Source organism: Scyliorhinus canicula, chromosome 2, assembly GCF_902713615.1.
Source record: "Scyliorhinus canicula chromosome 2, sScyCan1.1, whole genome shotgun sequence".
NCBI lineage: Eukaryota > Metazoa > Chordata > Chondrichthyes > Carcharhiniformes > Scyliorhinidae > Scyliorhinus > Scyliorhinus canicula.
Genome location: NC_052147.1, coordinates 279,652,539 through 279,679,144, shown reverse-complemented (window position 1 = coordinate 279,679,144; position 26,606 = coordinate 279,652,539). Strand labels below are relative to the sequence as shown.

The following is a 26,606-nucleotide window of genomic DNA, read 5'->3' as shown; positions in this document are numbered from 1 at the left end:
AGCACTGTTGCTAAATTTGCAGATGATACAAAGATATGCAGAATGACAGGTGGTATTGAGGAAGCAAGGGGGCTGTAGAAGGACTTGAACAGACTAGGAGAGTGGGCAAAGAGGTGGCAGATGGAATACAATGTGGAGAAGTGTGAAATTATGCACTTTGGTAGGAAGAATGGAGACATAGACTATTTTCTAAATGGGAAAAGGCTTAGGAAATCAGAAGCACAAAGGGATTTAGGAGTCCGGGTTCAAGATTTTCTGAAGGTTAACGTGCAGGTTCAGTCGGCAGTTCGGAAGGCAAATGCAATATTAGTATTCATGTCGAGAGGGCTAGAGTACCAGTGCAGGGTAGTGTCCTAGGCCCAACCATCTTCAGCTGCTTCATCAATGACCTCCCTTCCATCATAAGGGAATCGTTCCGTCATCATCCCGTACCAGCCTCCCCGGACAGGTGCCGGAATGTGGCGACTAGGGGCTTTTCACAGTAACTTCATTGAAGCCTACTCGTGACAATAAGCCATTTTCATTTTCATTTTTTCATAAGGTTAGAAGTGGGGATATTTGCGGATGACTGCTTAGATAATGAAGTAGTCCATATCCAAATGCAGCAATATCCAGGCTTGGGCTGACAAGTGGCAAGTTACATTTATGCCACCAAGTGCCAGGCAATGGCCATCTCCCACAAGAGAGGATCTAACTACCGCCCCTTGACATTCAATGACTTTACCTTCACTGAATCCTCCACAGTCAGCATCCTGAGGGTTATCATTGATCCAAAACTGAACTGGACTAGCCACATTAATACTGTAACTACCAGGGCAGGTCAAAGGCGAGGAATCTGGCAAGTAACTAACCTCCTGACACCCCCAAAGCCTGTCTACAAGGCACAAGTCAGGAGTGTGATGGACTACTCTCCACTTGCCTGGATGAGTGCAGCTCTAACAACACTCAAGAAGCTCGACACCATCCAGGACAAAGCAACCCACTTGATTGCTCCCCCTTCCAAAACATTGAAACCCTCCACCCCCGATGAACAGTGGCAGCCGTGTGTACCATCTACAAGATGCACTGCAGTAACTGACCAAGGTTCATTAGACAGCACCTTCCAAGTCCATGACCAGTACCATCTACAAGGACCATAGCAGCCGATACCTGAGAACCCCACCACCTGAAGGTTCCCCTCCAAGTCACTCACCACCCTGACTTGGAAATATATCGCTGTTCCTTCACTGTCACTGGGGCAGCATCCTGGAACTCCCTCCCAATCAGCACAGTGAGTGTACCTATACTTCAAGGACTGCAGCAGTCCAAGAGGGCAACTCACCTTCTGAAAGGCAACTAGGGATGGGCAATAAATGCTGGCCTAACCAGTCAGAACCACATCCCGTAAATGAATAACAAAAAAATCTGAGGTAGTCTAATGCTCTGGTCAGACCCCATTTGGAGTATTATGAGCAGTTTTGGTCCCCTTATGTAAGGAAGGGTGCGCTGGCCTTGGAAAGGGTCCAGAGGAGTTTCAAAAGAATGATCCCTGGAATGAAGAACTTGTCGGATGAGAAGGGTTTGAGGACTCTGGGTCTGTACTCGGAGTTTAGAAGGATGAAGGGAGATCTTATTGAAACTTACAGGATAATGCGAGGCCTGGGCAGAGTGGATGTGGAGGGGATGTTTCCACTTGGAGGAAAAACTAGAAGCAGAGGACACCATCTCAGACTAAAGGGACGATCCTTTAAAACAGAGATGAGGAGGAATTTCTTCAGCCAGAGGCTGGTGAATCTGAGGAACTCTTCCGCAGAAGGCTGTGGAGGCCAAATCACTGAGCGTCTTGAAGACAGAGATAGATAGGTTTTTGATTAATAAGGGGATCAGGGGTAATGGGGAGAAGGCAGGAGAATGGGGATAAGAAAATATTAGCCATGATTGAATGGCAGAGTCGGGCCCTCTTGGTGACGATCTTTGGGGTATCGGAGCTGCTGAGGGGACGAGGGTGGGGGGGGGGGGGTGCGATGTGGTGGCCTTTGTCACTCTGGTTGCCCGTACTGGAGTGGAGACCAGTGGGGCCACCGAGGGTGTTGGCGTGGCTGGGGGATGGAGCAGAATTCCTTAAATTGGAAAAGATTAAGTTCGCCCTTAGGGGGTTGGAGGGGGTGTTCTTGGTGATATGGAGGTGTTTCTTGTCCCTGTTTGAGGACTTGTTTGTTACCAGCGGGTAGGGGTAGGTGGTTATGGGGAGATATGGGAAAAAATGTCTACCAATGGGATTGTGTTATGTTTTTGAAAGATTATGGGCGCGGTTCTCCGTCGAAGCGATCCCCCGTTTCGCCGGCAGCACACTCACTCCCGTGGATTTCCCGACGGTGTGGTGGTGCCCACCATGGGAAACCCCGTTGACTGGCTGCCGGGACAGAGAATCCCGGTACCGGCGGTGGCGCGCTGCACTAGAAAACGGGTGCAGCGGGACGCAGATCAGAGAACCCCGCCCGATGTGTTCACGTTTATGTATTGAATAAAAATCTTTTCCATAAAGTTGAGGGAATAAATCACTTCTGTTGAATTTGGCGCATGGAAACAGGCCATTCTGCAGGCCTGATTAATGCTCTAAATGAACCAACTCGCGCCCTCTGTCATCTCACCCCGTAAGTATATCGGGCTGTAACTTCTGACTTCCTCATTTGGAGCTAACCCCAAAGGTGGGCTGGGAATTCCTTCTTGGAACTTTGGAATGTCAGGGTTAGCACAGCAATTTCCCTGAAGTGATGACTTCCTCTGGGCAACCGTGCTGGGAACCATGTGAAAATGAGATTTAAATCATTAACGTCGGATGGTTACACCATTAGTTACCCTGAAAAGGTTCGAAGAATTAAAACCTCTATTAACCTCTGGGTCCCCCACGGGACTCCTCCCCCAACTGCACCAACCCCCCCCCCCCCCCCCCACCCACATGCTGGGTTTCCCCGGCGTCTCCTCCACATCACAACTACTGCCCCCTCCCCCGACAGTTTACCCCACCAAACTGATCCACCCCCCCAAAGATTCTGTACCCGTGGCCCCATCCACACCCCGCCCAGACCTGCGGAGCCAAATCCACCCAACAAAAGCAGCAACCAGTACCGCCCCATCCCGACCCGACTATCTCCAACCTCTGAAACCTTAACCTCCGAAACCCCCCCCGCCCCCCCAACTCTCCCGACATCTGACCTCCCTCATCCCTGATCTCCGACCCCATCAACCCCATCGATGACCCAACCCACCGCTGTCCTCTTCCAACACCCCGCTCTCAGACATCCTTGACCTCATCATACTCCCAACCTCCTTGTCCCCTGACTTCCGACAACCCAAAGCTATCCACTTTCCTTGGGCTCTTGCCTCTCTCCCGGCCTGTCATTTTCACTGGGCCCTTGAACCTGAGCCACTTGACAGCAGCTACTGCAGAGCTGGACTCTGTTTGGGCCTGTGAAGAGTATTTCAATGCAGGCCCCAAGCAGTTCCTGCGCAGTTTTCAAGTGCAGATTACTGCGCATCAAATTCTTCTACCTCCTGCTGGCCATCTCTCTCAGACATGAGTCAAAAGGTATGGCCCAATCCCTTTATTGCTTTCAGAAGTGAAAAAGGCGCTGGACGAATTGTACACAGTTATAAATAACAATGAAACAGAACACAAGTAGGTCTTGTTCCTCGTGGCCGGGGACTTCAACAAGACCAACCAAAATTCCACCAACACATCTCCGTCCCACCGGGGGCGGCAACACTCTCGACCACTGCTGCACAAAAATCAAGGGGCCGACTGATCCATCCCCCGACCGCACTTCGGAAAATCAGACCATAAGGCGTGCTCCTTCTCCCTGCATACAAGCAGAAACATAAGCGGGAGAATCCGTCACAGACTTCATCAGCAAATGTGTAGACGACTGCGTGCCAAAGAAAGTAGTACGTACGTTCCCCAACCAGAAACCATGGCTTAAACGGGGGATTCACTCCATACTGAAGGCCAGGTCTGAGGCATTCAAGTCAGCCTACCCTGACCTAGACAAGAAATCCAGGTATGACCTGCGCAAAGTCATCAGGGATGCCAAGAGACAATATCAGACCAAGCTAAAGTCACAGACTAGCGTCATGGACTCTCGCCGGTTATGACAAGGGTTAAACAACATAATGGGCGACAAAGTGAAGTGGATCAGAGTCTCTGGCACCAGCGCACCCCTCCCCGATGAACTCGATGCATTCTGTGCTCAGTTCGAGCAGGAAACCATCAAACCGCTGTCTTCTGACCCTGCGGCTCAGGACACAGCCATACCCACCGTCACAGCTTCCAAAGTCAGATCGGCCTTCTTGAAAGTGAACGCTCGGAAGGTGATGGGTTCCGACGGGGGCCCTAGTCGTGCACTCGGATCCTGCTGGCAGATGTGTTTGCGGACATCTTCAACCGCGCCCCCACTTTGTTCCGAGATCCCAACCTGCTTCAAGAAGACCACCATCATACTGGTGCCAAAGAAGAACCAGGAAACATGTCTCAACGACTATCACTATCATCCGGTGGCCTTGACATCGATCGTCAGGAAGTGCTTCACGAGGTTGGTCATGAGACACATCAACTTCATACTCCCAGAATGCCGAGATTCACTGCAATTCGCATACCGCCACAACTGGTCCACAGCAGACGCCATCTCCCTGGCCCTACACTCATCCCTGGAGCATCTCGACAACAAGGTCTCCTACATCAGACTCCTGTTTATTGACTCCAGCTCCGCCTTCAACACCATAATCCCAGCCAAGCTCATATCAAAGAGCAAAGAAAGGTACAGCACAGGAACAGGCCCTTCGGCCCTCCAAACCTGTGCCGACCATGCTGCCCGTCTAAACTAAAATCTTCCACACTTCCTGGGTCAGTTTCCCTCTATTCCCATCCTATGCACGTATTTGTCAAGATGCCCCTTAAACATCACTATCGTCCCTGCTTCCACCACCTCCTCCGGCAGCGAGTTCCAGACACCCACTACCCTCTGTGTAAAAAAACTTGCCTCGTACGTGTCCTCGAAACCTTGCCCCTTGCACCTTAAACCTATTTCCCCTAGTAATTGACCCCTCTACCCTGGGAAAAAGCCTCTGACAATCCACTCTGTCAAAGCTCCAAAACCTAGGACTTGGCTCCTCACTCTGCAACTGGATCCTCGACCCATTTCTGACCCATAGACCACGATCAGTAAGGATAAACAACAACACCGCCTCAACAATAGTCCTCAATACCGGGGCCCCACAAGGCTGTGTACTTAGCCTCCTACTATGCTCCCTATCCGCACAACTGCGTGGTGAAATTTGGCTCCAACTCCAGCTACAAGTTTGCTGACGACACGACCGTAGTGGGTCGGATCTTGAACAACGATGAGTTAGAATACAGGAGGGAGATAGAGAACCTAATGGAGTGGGTGTAACGACTACAATCTCTCCCTCAATGTCAACAAAACTAAAAAGCTGGTCATTGTCTTCAGCAAGCAAAGTATCGTACACACCCCTGTCTGCATTAATGGGGCTGAGATGGAGATGGTTGACAGCTTCAAATTCCTAGAAAGCACAACAGTGCCTATATGTTCTCAGGAAACTAAGGAAATTCGGCATGTCCACATTGAATCTTACCAACTTGCACAGATGTACCATAGAAAGCATCCTATCTGGCTGGATCACAGCCTGCTATGGCAACTGCTCGGCTCAAGACCGCAAGAAATTTCAGAGAGTCGTGAACACCACCTAAGGGGAAGAGTAGACAGGGAAGAGATGATGAACGCAAAGGGACAGGTGGTCTGAGGTGCATTTGTTTTAATGCAAGAAGTGTAGCAGGTAAGGCAGATGAACTTTGGATTTGGATTAGTACCTGGGAATATGATGTTATTGGTATGACTGAGACATGGTTGAGGGAAGGGCAAGACTGGCAACTAAATATCCCATGGTATAGATGCTTCAGGAGGGATAGAGAGGGAGGTAAAAGGGGTGGAGGAGTTGCATTACTAGTCAGAGATATCACAGCTGTGATTAAGGAGGGCACGATGGAGGATTCGAGCACTGAGGCAATATGGATAGAGCTAAGAAATAGGAAGGGTGCAGTAACATTGTTGGGACTTTACTACAGGCCTCCCAAAAGCGAGTGTGAAGTAGAGGTACAAATATGTAGATAGATTATAGAACAATGTAGGAGCAATAGGGTGGTTGTGATGGGAGATTTTAACTTCCCCAACATTGAATGGGACTCGTGTAGTGTTGGAGGAGTAGATGGAGCAGAATTTGTAAGGAGCATCCAGGAGAGTTTTTTAGAGCAGTATGTAAATAGTCCAACTCGGGAAGGGGCCATACTGGACCTGGTATTGGGGAATGATCCCGGCCAGCTGGTTGAAGTTTCAGTCGGTGATTAATTTGGGAATAGCGATCACAATTCCGTAAGTTTTAGAATACTCATGGACAAAGATGAGAATGGTCCGAAAGGAAGAGTACTAAATTGGGGAAAGACAGAGTATAACAAAATTCGGCAGGAGCTAGGGAATGTGGATTGGGAGCAGCTGTTTAAGGGTAAATCCACATTTGAAATATGGGAGTCTTTTAAGGAAAGGTTGATTAGAGTGCAGGACAGATATGTTCCTGTGAAAATGAGAGATAGAAATGGCAAGATTAGGGAACCATGGATGACGGGTGGAATTGTGAGACTCGCTAAGATGAAAAAGGAAGCATACATAAGATCGAGGCGACTCAAAACTGACAAAGCTTTGGAGGAATATCGGGAAAGTAGGACAAATCTCAAACGCGCAATAAAGAGGGCTAAAAGGGGTCATGAAATATCTTTGGCTAACAGGGTTAAGGAAAATCCCAAAGCCTTTTATTCGTATATAAGGAGCAAGAGGGTAACTAGAGAAAGGATTGGCCCACTCAAAGACAAAAGAGGGAATTTATGCGTGGAGTCAGAGGAAATGAGTGAGATTCTTAATGAGTACTTTGCATCGTTATTCACCAAGGAGAGGGACATGACAGATGTTGACGCTAGGGATGGATGTTTAAATACTCTAGGTCAGGGGTGGGCAAACTACGGCCCGCGGGCCGCATGCGGCCCGCCAAAGGTCTTTATGCGGCCCACCAAGTCATTAAAAAAAATAAAAAAATGTTTTTTTTAAAATGTTTTTTTTTAATTTTTAATTTTTTTTTAAGGTTAATGGGGGGGGGGGGGGGCTGTTGGGTTACTTACTGGTATAGGGTGGATACGTTGACTTGAGTAGGGTGATCATTGCTCGGCACAACGTCGAGGGCCGAAGGGCCTGTTCTGTGCTGTACTGTTCTATGTTCTATATTGTTGATTCCTGGTTAATTTGCTGTCAGTCTAGATTCAATAAAATCTGAGATGGATTTGCAGGTATCATATCATTTAATAATAACTAACTTGCAAGGCTGACTCAATCCATAGGACCTCAGGACACACACACTGTCTTCTGAGAGCCCAGAATAAAGAGAGAGAGTATACAAAGAAACTTCTGCTGATATATTCAAAATCACAGTAAGATTCACATATAAGCTTCCCATTGGTCATTCTATACACCTCCTGACCTGGCCCTATATCCTAATTGGTCACTTTGCATTGTAACCCCAGCATCCTTTTCACCATGCTCACCACGAGGCAAAGCTCCCCTCCATCCCTTTGTTCTCTGTCTGTGAACACAGTACCCTCAGGGTCCTGCGGTCCACCCCGTTCGTTTGTTCACTTCCTCAATATGAGGTGCCCAGAATCATAACCGGGTGAAGTAATTATTTTACTTAATATACTATGCGGCCCTTTACAATTGTGAATTTCTGAATGTGGCCCTTGCACGGAAAAGTTTGCCCACCCCTGCTCTAGGTCATGTCGGCATAAGGAAGGAGGAGGTTTTGGGTATTCTAAAAGGCATTAAGGTGGACAAGTCCCCAGGACCAGATGGGATCTATTCCAGGTTACTGAGGGAAACGAGGGACAAAATAGCTGGGGCCTTAACAGATATCTTTGCAGCATCCTTGGGCACGGGTGAGGTCCCGGAGGACTGGAGAATTGCTAATGTTGTTCCTTTGTTTAAGAAGGGTAGCAGGGATAATCCAGGGAATTATAGACCTGTGAGCTTGACGTCAGTGGTAGGCAAACTGTTGGAGAAGATACTGAAGGATAGGATCTATTCACATTTGGAAGAAAATAGACTTATCAGTGATAGGCAGCATGGTTTTGTGCAGGGAAGGTCATGTCTTACAAACCTAATAGAATTCTTTGAGGAAGTGACAAAGTTAATTGATGAGGGAAGGGCTGTAGATGTCATATACATGGACTTCAGTAAGGCGTTTGATAAAGTTTCCCATGGCAGGTTGATGGAAAAAGTGAAGTCGTATGGGTTTCAGGGTGTACGAGCTAGATGGATGAAGAACTGGCTGGGCAACAGGAGACAGAGAGTAGTGGTGGAAGGGAGTGTCTCAAAATGGAGAGAGGTGACTAGTGGTTTCCACAGGGATCCGTGCTCGGACCACTGTTGTTTGTGATATACGTAAATGATCTGGACGAAGGTATAGGTGGTCTGATGAGCAAGTCTGCAGATGATACAATGATTGGTGGCGTTGCAGATAGCCAGGAGGACTGTCAGAGAATACAGCAAAATATAGATAGATCGGAGAGTTGGGCAGAGAAATGGCAGATGGAGTTCAATCCAGGCAAATGCGAGGTGATGCATTTTGGAAGATCTAATTCAAGAGCAGACTATATGGTCAATGGAAGAGTCCTGGGGAAAATTGATGTACAGAGAGATCTGGGAGTTCACGTCCATTGTACCCTGAAGGTGGCAATGCAGGTCGATAGAGTGGTCAAGAAGGCATACAGCGTGCTAGCCTTCATCGGACGGGGTATTGAGTACAACAGTCGGCAGGTCATGTTACAGTTGTATAGGACTTTGGTTAGACCACATTTGAAATACTGCGTGCAGTTCTGGTCGCCACATTACCAGAAGGATGTGGATGCTTTACAGAGGGTGCAGAGGAGGTTCACCAGGATGGTGCCTGGTATGGAGGGTGCTAGCTATGAAGAAAGGTTGAGTAGATTAGGATTTTTTTGCTGGAAAGATGGAGGTTGAGGGGGGACCTGATTGAGGTCTACAAAATTATGAGGTGTATGGACAGGGTGGATAGCAACAAGCTTTTTCCAAGAGTGGGGGTGTCAATTACAAGGGGTCACGATTTCAAGGTGAGAGGGGGAAAATTTAAGGGAGATGTGCGTGAAAGGTTTTTACGCAGGGTGGTGGGTGCCTGGAACGCTTTGCCAGCGGAGGTGGTAGAGGCGGGCACGATAGTATAATTTAAGATGCATCTGGACAGATATATGAACGGGCGGGAACAGAGGGAAGTAGGTCCTTGGAAAATGGGTGACAGGTTTAGATAGAGGATCTGGATCGGCGCAGGCTCGGAGGACCGAAGGGCCTGTTCCTGTGCTGTAATTTTCTTTGTTCTTTGTTATTTGTTAATCCATCACATGAACCCACCTCCCATCCATTGACTCTGTCTACACCTCCCACTGCCTTGGCAAAGTAGGCAGCATAATCAAAGATCCCTTCTACTCAGCTTATTCACTCTTCAATCTACTTCCATCGGGCAGAATACACAAAAGTCTGAGAGCACGAATGAACAGATCCAAAAACAGCTTCTTCCCTAATGTTACCAGACTATGAAACGACACACTTATGGACTGATCTGATCTCTTCACACATCTTCTCTACGGAGTAGTACTACACTCCTGTCTGCTTCACCCAATGCCTGTGTCTATGTATTCAGATTGTGTATTTATGTTTGCCCTATTATGTATTTTCTTTTCATATATGGAATGATCTGTCTGGACTGCACGCAGAACAGTACTTTTGACCGTACTTCGGTACACGTGACAATAAACAAATCTAATCCAATCCAATCCCCTCTCGCTCTTCCAAACTCCAATGAATATAATTGGATTTAGTCTCTCATCATGTGACAGTCCCCCCATCCCAGGAATCAGCCTGGTAAACCTTCGTTGCACTCCCTCCATAGAGAGAACATCCTTCCTCAGATAAGGACACCAAAATTGCACACAATACTCCAGGTGTGGCCTCACCAATGTCCTATATAATTGCAGTAAATCACCTCTGTTCCTACACTCAATCAATTAGAATTTCTGAAATCTATAATGCCAGTTTTTTTCAGCTGCTTTTTTTTGCTCCAGGTGAACACTTCGTTTCAAATCATGCAATTCGAGCGCCCTGCACCACTTCAGTCAGAATTCACGTGCGAGGTCTGGGAGGGCACTGTCGAGGCCAACAGCACGTTCCAGGTCCCCATCGTGTTCACACCACAGACGGTTGGTGTGCAGAGTGTTGATTACTTCCACGTGAAACGGCCTGGCAACAGCTCCACGGCTGTGTTGAAGGTGATTGGATCATGCAAAGGTACAAATAATAAATGTTTCCAACAGGAGAATGTTGGAATATAGAAATCCATGAAAAGCAAGTAATAGAACATAGAACATAGAAAAATACAGCACAGAACAGGCCCTTCGGCCCACGATGTTGTGCCGAACCTTTGTCCTAGATTAATCATAGATTATCATAGAATTTACAGTGCAGAAGGAGGCCACTCGGCCCATCGAGTCTGCACCTGCTCTTGGAAAGAGCACCCTACCCGAGGTCAACACCTCCACCCTATCCCCATAACCCAGTGACCCCACCCAACACGAAGGGCAATTTTGGACACTAAGGGCAATTTATCATGGCCAATCCACCTAACCTGCACACGTTTGGACTGTGGGAGGAAACCGGAACACCCGGAGGAAACCCACGCACACACGGGGAGGATGTGCAGACTCCGCACAGTGACCCAAGCCAGAATCAAACCTGGGACCCTGGAGCTGTGAAGCAATTGTGCTATCCACAATGCTACCGTGCTGCCCTTAAGAACAAATTAATCTACACTCCATTATTCTACCGTAATCCATGTACCTATCCAATAGCCGCTTGAAGGTCCCTAATGTTTCCGACTCAACTACTTCCACAGGCAGTGCATTCCATGCCCCCAGTACTCTCTGGGTAAAGAACCTACCTCTAACATCGCCTCTATATCTTCCACCATTCACCTTAAATTTATGTCCCCTTGTAATGGTTTGTTCCACCCGAGGAAAAAGTCTCTGACTGTCTACTTTATCTATTCCCCTGATCATCTTATAAACCTCTATCAAGTCGCCCCTGATCCTTCTCCGTTCTAATGAGAAAAGGCCTAGCACCCTCAACCTTTCCTCGTAAGACATACTCTCCATTCCAGGCAACTTTCTGGTAAATCTCCTTTGCACCTTTTCCAAAGCTTCCACATCCTTCCTAAAATGAGGCGATCAGAACTGCACACAGTACTCCAAATGTGGCCTTTCCAAGGTTTTGTACAGCTGCATCATCACCTCACGGCTCGTAAACTCAATCCCTCTGCTAATGAACGCTAGCATACCATAGGCCTTCTTCACAGCTCTATCCACTTGAGTGGCAACTTTCAAAGATCTATGAACATAGACCCCAAGATCTCTCTGCTCCTCACACATTGCCAAGAACCCTACCGTTAACCCTGTATTCCGCATTCATACTTGTCCTTCCAAAATGGACAATCACGCTTGTCAGGGTTAAACTCCATCTGCCACTTCTCAGCTCTGCATCCTATCTATGCCTCTTTGCAGCCGACAACAGGCCTCCTCACTATCCACAACTACACCAATCTTCGTATCCTCTGCAAATTTATTGACCCACCCTTCAACTCCCTCATCCAAGTCATTAATGAAAATCACAAACAGCAGAGGACCCAGAAATGATCCCTGCGGCACGCCACTGGTAACTGGGCTCCAGGCTGAATATTTGCCATCCACCACCACTCTCTAACTTCTATTGGTTAGCCAGTTCATTATCCAAGTGGCTAAATTTCCCACTATCCCATGCCTCCTTACTTTCTGCATAAGCCTACCATGGGGAACCTTATGAAATGCCTTACTAAAATCCATGTACACTACATCCACTGCTTTACCTTCATCCACATGCTTGGTCACCTCCTCAAAGAATTCAATAAGACTTGTCAGGCAAGACCTACCCCTCACAAATCCGTGCTGACTATCCCTAATCAAGCAGTGTTTTTCCAGATGCTCAGAAATCCTATCCCTCAGTACCCTTTCCATTACTTTGCCTACCACCGAAGTAAGACTAACTGGCCTGTAATTCCCAGGGTTATCCCTATTCCCTTTTTTGAACAGGGGCACGACATTCGCCACTCTCCAATCCCCTGGTACCACCCCTGTTGACAGCGAGGACGAAATGATCATTGCCAACGGCTCTGTAATTTCATTTCTTGCTTCCCATAGAATCCTTGGATATATCCCGTCAGGCCCGCGGAACTTGTCTATCCTCAAGTTTTTCAAAATGCCCAACACATCTTCCTTCCTAACAAGTATCTCCTCGAGCTTACCAGTCTGTTTCACACTGTCCTCTCCAACGATATAGCCCCTCTCGTTTGTAAATACTGAAGAAAAGTACTCGTTCAAGACCTCTCCTATCTCTTCAGACTCAATACACAATCTCCCGCTACTGTCCTTGATCGGACCTACCCTCGCTCTAGTTATTCTCATATTTCTTACATATGTGTAAAAAGCCTTGGGGTTTTCCTTGATCCTACCCGCCAAAGATTTTTCATGCCCTCGCTTAGCTCTCCTAATCCATTTCTTCAGTTCCCTCCTGGCTATCTTGTATCCCTCCAGCGCCCTGTCTGAACCTTGTTTCCTCAGCCTGACATAAGTCTCCTTCTTCCTCTTAACAAGACATTCAACCTCTCTTGTCAACCATGGTTCCCTCACTTGACCATCTCTTCCTTGCCTGACAGGGACATACATATCAATGACACGTAGTACCTGTTCCTTGAACAAGTTCCACATTTCACTTGTGTCCTTCCCTGACACCCTATGTTCCCAACTTATGCACTTCAATTAGATAGAACAGTACAGCACAGAACAGGCCCTTCGGCCCTCGATGTTGTGCCGAGCAATGATCACCCTACTTAAACCCACATAACCCGTATACCCGTAACCCAACAATCCCCCCATTAACCTTACACTACGGGCAATTTAGCATGGCCAATCCACCTAACCCGCACATCTTTGGACTGTGGGAGGAAACCGGAGCACCCGGAGGAAACCCACGCACACACGGGGAGGATGTGCAGACTCCACACAGACAGTGACCCAGCCGGGAATCGAACCTGGGACCCTGGAGCTGTGAAGCATTGATGCTAACCACCATGCTACCGTGAGGCCCCTTGTCTGACAGCATTGTATTTACCCTTCCCCCAATTGTAAACCTTGCCCTGTTGCACGCATCTATCCCTCTCCATTACTAAAGTAAAAGTCACAGAATTGTGGTCACTACCTCCAAAATGCTCCCCCACTAACAAATCTATCACCTGCCCTGGTTCATTACCAAGTACCAAATCCAATATGGCCTCCCCTCTGGTCGGACAATCTACGTACTGTGTTAGAAAAGCTTCCTGGATACACTGCACAAACACAACCCCATCCAAACTATTTGATCTAAAGAGTTTCCACTCTCTGTTTGGGAAGGTGAAGTCACCCATGACTACTACTCTGTGACTTCTGCACCTTTCCAAAATCTGTTTCCCAATCTGTTCCTCCACATCTCTGCTGCTATTGGGGGTGCCTATAGAAAACTCCCAACAAGGTGACTGCTCCTTTCCTATTTCTGACTTCAACCCATATTACCTCAGTAGGCAGATTCTCCTCGAACTGCCTTTCTGCAGCTGTTATACTATCTCTAATCAACAATGCCACCCCCCACCACCTCTTTTACCATCCTCCCTAATCTTGTTGAAACATCTATAACCAGGGACCTCCAACAACCATTTCTGCCCCTCTTCTATTCAAGTTTCTGTGATGGCCACCACATCGTAGTCCCAAGTACTGATCCATGCCTTAAGTTCACCACCTTATTCCTGATGCTTCTTGCGTTGAAGTATACACACTTCAACCGATCTCCATGCCTGCAAGTACTCTCCTTTGTCAGTGTTACCTTCCCCACTGCGTCACTACACGCTTTGGTGTCCTGAATATCGGCTTCCTTAATTGCTGGACTACAAATCCGGTTCCCATTCCCCAGCCAAATTAGTTTAAACCCTCCCGAAGAGTACTAGAAAGCCTCCCTCCCAGGATATTGGTGCCCCTCTGGTTCAGATGCAACCCGCCCTGCTTGTACAGGTCCCACCTTCCCCAGAATGCGCTCCAACTATCCAAATACCTGATGCACTCCCTCCTACACCATTCCTGCAGCCACGTGTTCAACTGCACTCTCTCCCTATTCCTAGCCTCGCTATCATGTGGCACCGGCAACAAACCAGAGATGTCAACTCTGTTTGTCCTGGCTTCTAACTTCCAGCCTAACTCCCTAAACTTGTTTACTACATCCACACCCCTTTTCCTACCTACGTCGTTGGTAACCACAACTTCTGGCTGCTCACCCTCCCCCTTCAGGATCCTGAAGACACGATCTGAGACATCCCTGGCCCTGGCACCCGGGAGGCAACATACCTTCCAGGAGTCTCGCTCGCGACCACTGAATCTCCTATCTATTCCCATAACCATTGAATCTCCTATTACTATTGCTTTTCTATTCTCCTCCCTTCCCTTCTGAGCCCCAGAGCCAGACACAGTGCCAGAGACCTGGCCGCTGGGGCCTTCCCCCGGTAGGTCATCCCCCCCAACAGCATCCAAAATGGTATACTTGTTTTGAAGGGGAACGGCCACGAGGGATCCCTACACTGTCTGCCCGTTCATTTTCTTTCCCCTGACTGTAACCCAGCTACTCTTGTCCTGTACCTTGGGTGTGGCTACCTCCCTGTAACTCTTCTCTATGACCCCCCTCTGCCTCCTGGATGACCCGAAGTTGCTCCAGCTCCAGTTCCCTAACACGGTCTCTGAGGAGTTGGAGTTGGGTGCACTTCCCGCAGGTATAGTCAGCGGGGACACCAGTGGTATCCCTCACCACACACATCCTACAGGAGGAGCATGCAACTGCCCTAGCCTCCATCCCCTCTTACTTTACAGAATATAGCTGCCCTGTGGACCAACTGGATCTCCGTCCTCCGACTCTGCTCCCAGTCAGCTGGACTCTGTAAACTCCTGGCTCCCTTCTCGTTCTTTGCGGAAATGAAATGTAAGGAGTACCTTGCTCCCTCCTCACCTAACTCCCTCAGTCACCAAACTCTCACTGTAGCACTCAAATGCACCAAATTCAGCACTCAGTGTAAACCGAGCCTTCCTATAATAGCCCCACCCACTGCATTACTCTCCCTACCCCAGAACCTTCCCAGCCCGAGCCCTGATCTTGCATCTTTCTGCAGTATCTTGCCTATCTCCCCTCATACCCTCTCTCAGCTCATCTTGTCCATGAGACTCACCCATTCAGTCCTATTCCCACTGAACCGGTGATCACTAACTTTAGATGCATTAACGGTATTCAAAAGGCATCTCGACAAACACATGGGTTGGATGGGTAGAGAGGGATACGGCACAAGGAAGTGCTGAGGGTTTTGCTGAAGTTTGGTATCATGACCGGTACGGGCTTGGAGGGCCGAAGGGCCTGTTCCTGTGCTGTATTGTTCTTTGTCCCGACCTGGTCTCATGTTCGGTGATATTGTGAACACTTCTCTCTCTCTCTTTTTGCTGTCATTGGGCCGCTCCACAAACAAAGAACAATACAGCACAGGAACAGGCCCTTCGGCCCTCCAAGCCTGTACCAGTCACGACACCAACAAACACACCCATGACCTCATTGTCCTTGCAAACCACCATCCCATCAGCAATCTGACTTTCCTCACCAAAGTCCTCGAACGTGTTGTTACCTCTGAAACTTGTCATGAACTATTGCTACATAGCATGGGGAGAAGCATTGTACAGTCGGAGACACCCTCCTTAAAATGAAAGGCGAGGGGGAGAAAGGAATAGAAATTGATACCGATAGCATTAAATGAAATGGGATGGCAGGTAGTTTTTGCTGTTCATAAACACTGTGCAAAAACCAGTTGAGCAGAATGACTGGAACACCATGTTTGAATCCCCCCCCCCCCCCCCCCCCCCCCCCCCCCCCCCAGTCAGGGTAATGTTCCTGCCACAGTTCTGAAACAACAGTCAGCAAAGCCACAAATGACATCCTATGTGACTGTGGGTTGAATATTGAGGTCCCAGCAGTGCCAAGCACAGGCTGGTGGGCACTGCCGTAACTGCAAGAGGAGGAAGAAGGCCCGATGGATCCCTGGAAGCAGATAAGCCTGGGGCGGGATTCTCCCGCAATTGGTGGGGCGGCCCATACCGGCTCCAAGAGCGGCGCGAACCACTCCGGCATTGGGCCGTCTGGAAGTTGCAGAATCCTCCGCACTTCCGGGGGCTAGGCCTGCGCTGGAGGGGTTGGCGATGTGCCAACCGGCGCCGAAGTGCCGCCGTGGGCCGACGTGAATTGGCGCATGCGCAGGACTGTCGGCGTGTTCTGGCGCATGCGCAGAACTGTTATTGTGTTTCCTGCGCATGCGCAGGGGGTTTCTTCTCCGCTCCAGCCATGGCGGAGCCTTACAGAGGAGGGCGCGGAGGGAAAGACCGCCTGCAGATCGGTGGGCCCCGATCGCGGGCCAGGCCACTGCGCCCCCCCCGGGACCGGATCCACCGGCGCCCTCCCGAGGACTCCGCAAGCCGCCCTCCAAACCAGGTTCTGCCTGGTGGACCATGTCTATTTCACGCTGGCGGGACTGGCAGAAAACGGATAGCTACTCAGCCTATCAGTGCCCGGGGAATTGCCGGGGGGGCCGCTGCCAATGGCCCCCGACCGGCGCGATCCCCGCCCTGCCCAAAAACCAGCGGCGAAGAATTTGGCAGCCGGCGTCGGAGTCGCGGGGCAGAATTCACGACGCCCCCTGTTGATTCTCTGACCCGGCGGGGGGTCGGAGAATCCCGTCCCAGGTGTTTGGGGCAGGCAGGGGCTGGTCATGTCAGGACTGGGTGGGCCGTGGGCTGAAGGTTGCTGGCATTAGGAAGAAAGAATGGGGTTGAATTTTAGGGGATGCTACCCCTCGATTGGCACAGGGCAGCCCCGAGGACAGAATCCCTGCTTCCTTCCCGCCCTTTGAAGACATTATTTTAAAAAATCGGTCTGCCCGCTCCCACTTAACTGCCCACACCAAACGTTTTATTAGCGTGGGCAACAAATTGATCCTCGACTATTGAAATATGACAGGCAGGCTGCCAATTTCAACACCGCCCACCTCCCCCCCCTCCCCCATATAAGAATAATCGCTTATTGTCACAAGTAGGCTTCAATGAAGTTTGCAATGAAAAGCCCCTAGTCTCTACATTCCGGCGCATGTTTGGGGAAGCTGGTACGGGGATTGAACCCGTGCTGCTGGCCTTGTTCTGTTGTTCTGTATTACAAACCAGCTATTTAGCCCACTGTGCTTAACCAACCTCATATTATGGAGATGAGCTTGGGTGGGGTGACATTTGTTCGATTTTATATGCACCCCCGCCCCGATAAGTGCCTTGGGGGCAAGTAAAATGTAGCCCTGTGACAAAGGTAAACTTTCCCTCTCCTCCCTTCTCGGCTTGTCTGCAGCCTCTGATTGACCGCACCATCCTCCTCTAATTCCTCTCCACTATCAACTAACTGGGTAGGACAAATCTCACCTGACTCCATTCTCACCTATCTAATCATAGCCAGTAAATCACTTGCAAAGGCTTCTCTTCCTGTTCCCACACTGCACGGTGGCACAATGGTTAGCACTGCCACCTCACAGTGCCAGGTACCCAGGTTCAATTCCAGCCTCGGGTAACTGCCTGTGTGTAGTTTGCACTTTCTCCTCTTGTCTGCATAAGGTTTCTCAGGCTGCTCCAGTTTCCTCTCATAGTCCAAAGATGCACAGGTTAGGTGGCTAAGTATTGGTCCTAGGTACGGTGCTCTTTATAATAACAAGAATCTTTGTTGTCACAAATAGGCTTACATCAACACTGCAATGAAGTTACTCTGAGAATCCCCTAGTCGCCACATTCCGGCACCTGTTCGGGTACACTGAGGGATAATTCAGAATCTCCAATTCACCTCACAAGCCCGTCTTTCAGGACTTGTGGGAGGAAACCCACACAGAGAAGGGGAGAACTCTGCACAGACAATGAACCAAGTCAGAATTGAAGTTGGGACCCTGGTGCTGTGAAGCAACAGTGCTAACCACTGTACTACCGTACCTTCCATGTTCCTACATGTATACTTCCAATAGAGAAAACTGGATAATCATCAGGAGTGGAAGCCAGCCCAAATCATAATGTTCCCGATGCTGTGGGACGTCAGGACAGGATAGACAAAAATTCGGAGAGAAAAAATAAATGATTAAAGGAAAATTCATGCTGTTCTTATCCTCTTGTCCCAGGTCCAGTGGTGTCGCTTGCAGACCTGAAGTTGACTTTCGGTTGTGTGTCCCTCGGCAAGATCGTGACTTACGCGACCGAAATCAGTAACACGTCGGATGTGGCGACATTTTACCAGTTTGAAATTGATTGCACCCAGAGCGTGTTCGTAATTGACCAGCCATGCGGCGCTCTGGGAGGGGAGTCCACGCAGAAGCTCAGGGTAACATTCCGACCATCCCATCCCATCAACTACTACAGAAGGGTGGCTTGCCTTATCCACCATCAGGTACGGTGCAACCCACAGTAAAACGTGACGTGGAAAGCCATTTCTGTTAGTCACATCAATTGAGAAAACATAGTTGACCGAACAAGGTTCAAAATATTACCCTGTACAGCATGAAAACAAAAAGACTCGCATTCATTTGGCATCTGTCAAGACCTTGGGAATTCCCAGTGGGTATCACAGCTAATGTAGCACTTTTGGAGAGTAGGCATTGCTGACTGAGGCCGTCATTCATTTGAGCGGTAATTAATGAATCATGCTATAAATTGGTCTTTAATAATTCAGGGATTCCAAGTAGTCTATCCTCTCTTACTCAATAGTCTTGATCATATAAATAACCTTCTGCATTTATCATAATATCTTCTGTTATAGTCTTTCAGCCTTGCAATTTTGGCCAAGGATTTTTCCCTTTCTCTCTCTTATGAATAAAAATGAACATGGCCATGGTGATACCCATTATTGGAACTTAGATCAACTCCACACAGTTTGTTAGTGTTGTTACATGCATGCATTAGCTTTTTAACTTCTGTGCCAGTTTGTCAGCACCTTCCTCATTAGATCCGTACAAAGGACAGTAAAGGTTAGTGGAAATAATCAGATCATCTGGATGCTTGATATGACCAATATTTTCTTCAATTGTTGGTTATCCCAGAGCCTGAGGCTGAAACATTTTAAGTTGAGTTGATGGCTTTTGAGAATTGTCATTACAATTGCTTTTATTTCGTACTGTCGCCAGATGTGTCACAGGTAACAACAAAGCTAAGAGGGAATGACTGAACAAACCTGTGTTTGTGAAGCACCTTTTACAATCTCAGGATGTACCGAAAGACATAAAGCGTGGTCTAGTGGGTGCAATGCTCAGGAATGACAGACATTATGGAGTGGTTTGTAGTAAAAGTCAGCTTCAGGAGAGGCAACAGAGGAAAACAGAGGGCTACAAAGGATTTAAAATATCTCAATGCAATTGCACTCTCCTTTCACGATTGACAACCTACCAATTTTGAATTGAAAGGCTTAATGATTTGGTTTTACTTTTCCAAAACTCCATTGCAGCATCAAGTCATTGATCAAAAAAAAGATATTTTTTTAAACATAATAATCTTTTTTTTTATTGTCACAAGTAGGCTTACATTAACACTGCAATGAAGTTACTGTGAAAAGCCCCTCGTCGCCACATTTCGGCACCTGTTCGGGTACACAGAGGGAGAATTCAGAATACTCAGCTGGTATGGGAATTAAACCCGTGCTGCTGGCCTTGTTCTGCATCACAAACCAGCTTTCTAGCCTACTGAGCTAAACCATCAGCCCGTGACATCATTTGCCAGTGGTTTATGACTGGACAGAAAGTGGCCATTTAGACCAAATGGCCCATTCTGCTTTTAATACTCCACATGAGCCTCCTCCTCCGACTTCCTTCAGCTATCCTTATCAGCATATCTTTATTGGGTTTTTGACCGTTATGTACAAAGAATAAGATATATAAAAATAGAAGAGAAGAGCACACACAAACATACCAAAAACAGAAAAAAATAAAATACAATAACTGGTAGGGTATAATATACCAGCTCAACAGCAGCAACTCTGTACAATTGGCAATATTATTTTTAACACATAAGTAGGCATCTGTTTCTGGGGGCGGGGGGAAACTGGGGAGGTAGATATACATTTGGGTGCCGGAGAAACAATTACAGGGGGCAATACGCGAATGGGTCTGGTTTTGGTGTTTTCTCCTCTATATTCTTTAAGATAAGCAAAGAAGTTTCTCCTGAATTACCGATTGGATTTATTAGTACCCATCTTGCATTGATGACCTATAGCGGAGGTGATAAACTACGATGAGAAGTGTGAAACTATTGTAGATTTTAACCATCGAACTTGCCCTACCTGTGCTACAGGATCCTTTGTTCCTGGATTTAATCGGCACTTGCCACTCAAGCCAGGGGATGCCAGCGATTCTGAAACCCAAACACATTGAAGTGTACCGTACTAACATGGTACGTGGACTGACGTTCCACCCACCTGACATACTGAGTACGATGCTGAAGGAAGGCAAGCTACAACTCGATGCTGTTGGCACCCTGGTTCTGGCTCCTGAGCAATGCTGCATTACCCCAGAGAAGAACGAGAATGAGGTAACTGCCCCTCCCTAATACCCTGCCTTTCCCACACCTCTTTGCCCAGGCTGAAAAATCTAGAAAAGTTACTGCAGAAAAGCTCATGATGCGGAGAATAACGTATTGGCACGGAAAGAAGATTGGCTCGCTAACAGGAAACGGAGAGTAGCCATAAATGGATCTTTTTCTGGTTGATGGGATATTAATGAGTGGTGTGCCACAGCGATCAGTGCCTTGGCCTCAACTTTTTACAATTGATATAAATGAGTAGGTGAAGGGACAGAAGGTCTGGTAGCTACATTTTCTGATGATACAAAGATAGATTGCGAAGTAAGGTGTTAAGAGAACATAAAGAAGCTACAAAGGGACATCAATAGGGTTCAAATCCCGGCTTGGGTCACTGTGCGGAATCTGCATGTTCTCCCTTGTTTCCTCCGGGTGCTCCGGTTTCCTCCCACAAATCCAAAGACGTGCAGGTTAGGTGGGTAGGCCATGATAAAATACCCTTAGTGTCTAAAAAAAAAGGTTAGGTGGTGTTACTGCGATAGGGTGGAGGCATGGACTTAAGTAGGGTGCTCTTTCTAAGGGCCGGTGCAGACTCAATGGGTTTAATGGCTTCCTTGTGCACTGTAAATTTTGTAGATAGGTTCAACGAGTGGGAAAAAATAGGTAGGTAGGAAAGTAAGATGTGAAGAGAACATAAGGGATAAGAATAGGTTAAGTGGGTGAACAAAGATTTGGAAAATGGAGTATAATGTAGGATTGTCTATTTTGGCAGGAAGAATAAAAAAGCATATTATCTGGGCCACGAGGAAACAGTAGAGGTGTGGGCTTGTAGGGTGCTCTTTCCAAGGGCCAGTGCAGACTCGATGGGCCAAATGGCTTCTTGCTGCACTGTAAATTCTACGATATCTAAATGGTGAGAGATTGCGGGGCTCGGAGATTCAGAGGGATCTGGGTCTCCGAGTGCATGAATCATAAAAGTCTAGAATAGAGGTACAGCAAGCAATTAGGCAAACTAACAGAATGTTACTTTTTATTGCGAGGGAATTGAAAACAAAAGTAGAAAAACTATGCTTCACTTGTACAGGATACTGCTGAGACCACATCTGGAGTGTGTGTGTACAGTATTGGTCTCCTTATTCAAGGAAGGATGTACATGTATCAGAGATTCCAGAGATAAGGGGCGCGATTCTCCCAACGGGAGATTAAGTGCTGACGCCGGAGTGAAAACCGGAGTGTTTCACTCCGGCATCGGAGGCCGCTCCTCGCCCCCTATTCTCCCACCCCCAGGGGGCTAGGAGCGGCGACGCGTCAATTTTGTGCACCGGGCCTTGGTGCCCGCGTCAAAGCGCCGCTGCCTGAATGACGCGGCCGGCGGTGCCTAAATGACGTCACCCGCGCATGCGTGGTTGCCGGCCTCCCCGCGGGCGTCCCGCAAGACATGGAGCATTGATCTTGCGGGGCGGCGGAGGGAAAAGAATGCGTCTTTTAGAGACGCCGGCTCGCCGATCGGTGGCCAGACCCCCACTGAGCACTCCCCTGGTGCTCGATCCTCCCCCAGTGGATGCTGGGACAGTGATTAAAATTAAGGAGGAGTTAGACAGATTTTAAATTAGTAATGGGTTGAAGGGTTACTGAGAACAGGCAGGACGGTGAAGTTGAGGCCATGATGCAATCAGCCATGATCGTATTGAACAGTGGAGCAGGCTCGAGGGACTAAATTGACGATTCCTGCTCCTAATTCTTATGTTCTAAGGAAGAACTATTCTGTCTAATTTCATATTCCAGCTCTTGGTCTGTAGCCCTGTAGGTAACAACATCTTGAGCACAAATCTGATGTTCTTGATGAATAAGGGGACATGGGGTTATGGGGAAAAGGCAGGAGGATAGGGAGGAAGAACATATCAGCCATGATCAAATGGTGGAGCAGATTCGATCGGCCATAAGACCTAATTCTGCTTCTATATCTGATGGTCTTATCAGAAGCTGTTCCCAAAAGGTTTTCTAAACTAATACCAGGATTCAGCGCGTTGTTTTACCAAGAAAGGTTGACAGGCGAGGCTTATATCCACTGGAGTTTAGAAGAGTAGGATTGAGACCTGACTGAAACATTCTGGGCGGATTGTCCGCTCCCGGGAACAATCGTGAAGGCCGTCGTGAACTCGGCCGAGTTTCACGACGGCCTCGGAGCCCGCTCCTCTCATCGAATTCACCCCCACCGGGGGGACTAGGAGCGGCGCTCCGTTATTCTTGGCCGCCTGGCCTTGACGCTCGTGCCGAGAATGACGCGACGGCGGCGCCTATGTGACGTCCGCCGCGCATGCGCAGGTTGGCCAGCTCCAACCCGCGCATGCGCGACTGACGTCACGACGGCTGACAGCTCGAACCCGCGCATGCGCGGTGGCCGTCTTTCCCCTCAGCCGCCCTGCAAGACGTGGCGGCTTGATCTTGCGGGGCGACGGAGGGGAAATAGTGCGTCCGATTGAGACGCCCACCGATCGTCGGGCCTGTCCCCTCCCGAGCACAGTCGTGGTGCTCATTCCCCACCAGGCCCCCTTCAAGCCCCAAAACGGGCATCTCACGGCTATTTCACGACGGCAGCGACCAGGTGTGGTTGCCACCGTCGTAAAACGGTCGCGAACGGCAGGCCGCTCGGCCCATCCGGGTCGGAGAATCGCCGCTCGCCGTGAAAAACGGCGAGCAGCGATTCTTCCGAGCAGTGGGTGGGAGAATCACGGGGGTCGCCAGCTGGTCGTGAAATTAGTCGGGGGGCCCTCCCACGATTCTCCCACCCGGCGTGGGGAGCGGAGAATCGCGCCCACATGATTTTGAGAAGTATTGATAGGGTGGATGTGGAGAGGATGTTTCCCCTTCTGGGCCAATCTGGAACTAGGGCTTGACTGTTTTAAAATACTGGGTGTGATCTAACCAAATTGCAAAGTCCCGTGATGAGCGTGTTTAGCCAGGTGTTTCCTGGCACTCGCAGCGCGGAGAAACACCATGCTAGCTATCAGGATTTTGCTGCAATTCGGGGCCTCAGTGGGGAATGCCCCGTCGAGGCTGCACTTGGCCCTGTTTCAGCTCGCCGGGACTCCTCAGTGCAGGAAGACGTCGGGACGCCATTTACAAATGGCATCTTGGTCTCTCGACCCCTCTGACGTGACCCCTGATCCATCCCAAAGCCCCAACTCGGACCTGAACCCCACCTCACATACGCAGGGGCATCCCCAGGCCCGATCCCTAACATGGGAAAAATGCCAGCCTGGCAGTACTTCTGCCAGTGCCAGCTGGACACTTTGGCAGTGCCAGGCTGGCACCCAGATTGCACTGCCAGAAGGCAAACACCCGGGGGCCTCCGATCCCCTGGAGGACTCTCCTATGCAAATTGTCCTCAGGACTTAACCCTTTTAGCCCTGGTATAGTTCTGGTGAATCTGTGCTGCATCCCACCTAAGGCCAATATAGTCTTCATGAAGTGCTGTGCCCTGAACTCAACACAGTACTTAAGATGGGATCTAGACAGAACTTCGTACAGCTATATCATAATTTCTACTCCCTTTGTAATCAAGTTCACCGGCCAACATTCCATTAGCCTATTTCATTACTTGCATTTCACATTCGGAACCCCCTAAATATTTCTGCTCCTCCATTCAATACTTCCTCGCCGTTCAGAAATCTGCCAATCTATTTTCCTTAAGTTGAAAGGGGGAATATTCTTACATTTCCCTGTGTTTTAACCTTGTGCTTCCTTCCCAGGATTGTCCAATACCTCCAGTATTGTTCCCCAATATTTCTTCAATCACTGAGTATTTTGATGACGGTATCCAAAGTGATATTACGATGTTTCCACCTCACGTCTCAGTCAGTGAAAGGGAGTTAAATTTCGGCAAGTGCCTGGTACTCGACCAGTTCGCTCCTCTACCATTTTCCATGATGAACCACACGAAAGGCAAGGTCACTGTGCTCTGGACATCGGTGCCAGGCAGCATCTTCACGGTGACACCTCAGACCATTGACATCCCCCCCTTGAAGAATATGGCTTTCCGCATTCACTTTGCTCCTGATAAAACCAACATGCTATACGCTGCCGAACTGGAATGCTTTGCTTATTATAAGGTCAGTATAGGTGCAGGAATCATCCACTGTAATGCAAAGAGTCAGTGGTGGCTCAGACCCTTGCCTCAGAGTCATAAGATCATGTTTAGCACAGCTGCCTCACAGCGCCACGGACCCGAGTCCAATTCCGACGTCAGGTAATTGTGCGGAATTTGCACGTTCTCCTCTCGTCTGTGTGGGTTTCCTCTCGGTGCTCCGGTTTCCTCCCACAATTCAAAAATGTGCAGGTTGGGTGGATTGGCCAGGCTAATTTGCCCCTTGGTGTCCAATGGTTAGGTTAGGTGGGGTTACGGGATTGGGTGGAGATTGGGTCTGGGTAGGGTGCTCTTTTGGAGGGTTGGTGCAGACTCAATGGGCCGAATGGCCTCCTTCTGCACTGTAGTGTTTTTATGATTCAAAATTTCACTCAAGAGACAAGAGCAATCGAGACAGATACCTTAGTGCCGTACAGAGGGCGTGTGTTGCACTGTCAGAGGTGTTTTCAGATGAGACACCCCGACTGCACACGTGTAAATATAAGATCCCATGGCCTTATTTTGTAGGAGAGCGGGTGCCTTTTCCACATTTATCCTTGACTGAATGTCACTACCTTGTCACAATCTAGTTGCTGTTTGTGGGAGCTTGCTGTTACCAAATTGGCTGCTAAGTGCTTGTTCTTGGAAGTGTACGTATTGTTGCTCTAACTCCAAATTGTTGGTGTAATTTTTCAGGTCATGCGCGATCACCGTTTTGTAGACGAAAACACATTCTGTCCACCGTGGTGCCTCACAGTAAATGTGCAAGGGAACACGTTCCAGCCAGGACAGGAACATTTCATTCCCAAGTACATCCTCGATTCGACCGAAGTGGTGAGTAGAAGTTTCATGGCGCTGCACGGTTTTGTTTTCCAGTGCGGTTGAAGTGTCAGAGAAGCCAGTAAACCGAACCTCTTGGTCATTCCACCCAGAGAAAGTGGGAAGGTGGGAATGGGGAAGGTTTGCAGGTAGGGAGGGGGTGAGGAAAGAGGGAGCAGGGAGAGAATAGGGACTGGTTGGTGCTCTGGATTGGATGCCAGCTTTTAGGAAGAAGGGTAATCACTCCCATAGAGTTTTCAGGAGAGATTTCGGAGATGCATCCATCTCGACAGTAACAACAAGGCACCGTAGGATATGAGAGACACAATTTATTTGCAGCTTTATCTTGTTCCGGTGTGAGGAGAATACACAAATGTGTGAGCCAGTGTTTTCACAGGCCCCTCCTGGTGGGTTTGCCGTCCAGAGGGTGGAGAGTGGGGGTCGATGTCGATGTTGGGGTCTGTAAATTTCTCCTCCTGCTCACCCTCGCCTGATTAATGGCCAAATGAGGCCCACTTTCTGCCCAGCCTCAAAATTGAGGAGACCAGTTATTGGTGGGGGAGGAGGTCATACAGGTTGCTTGGGCATCGACGGGAAGGGGGTGGGAGGGAGATGCTTCCCTCATGCGCCCCTTTCCATCAGGGTCTCCCCAAGACATGCCCACCAGAGTGTTCTCTCCCCCTGGCCTCTCTGTTAAGACCCTCACCACCCCACCCTTACCACCCCACTATCCCCACCCACCGACCTTGGTATCTCCCCTCCCCTCCCATCCCTGACGTGACA

At 48.8% G+C, this 26,606-nt stretch overlaps 1 protein-coding gene across 6 annotated transcripts in view; it reads left to right on the top strand.

Annotated features, from left to right (window-relative positions):
* The window catches only part of cfap65 (cilia and flagella associated protein 65), a 212,756-nt gene that overhangs the window by 60,002 nt on the left and 126,148 nt on the right, over window positions 1-26,606 (top strand). For all 6 annotated transcript variants that reach the window (XM_038790129.1, XM_038790130.1, XM_038790128.1 and 3 more), the window contains exons 8-12: window positions 10,226-10,448; window positions 18,496-18,761; window positions 20,654-20,890; window positions 24,631-24,990; window positions 25,701-25,838. In XM_038790129.1, coding sequence (XP_038646057.1) covers window positions 10,226-10,448; window positions 18,496-18,761; window positions 20,654-20,890; window positions 24,631-24,990; window positions 25,701-25,838 — 1,224 coding nt within the window. The remainder of the gene's footprint in view (window positions 1-10,225; window positions 10,449-18,495; window positions 18,762-20,653; window positions 20,891-24,630; window positions 24,991-25,700; window positions 25,839-26,606) is intronic.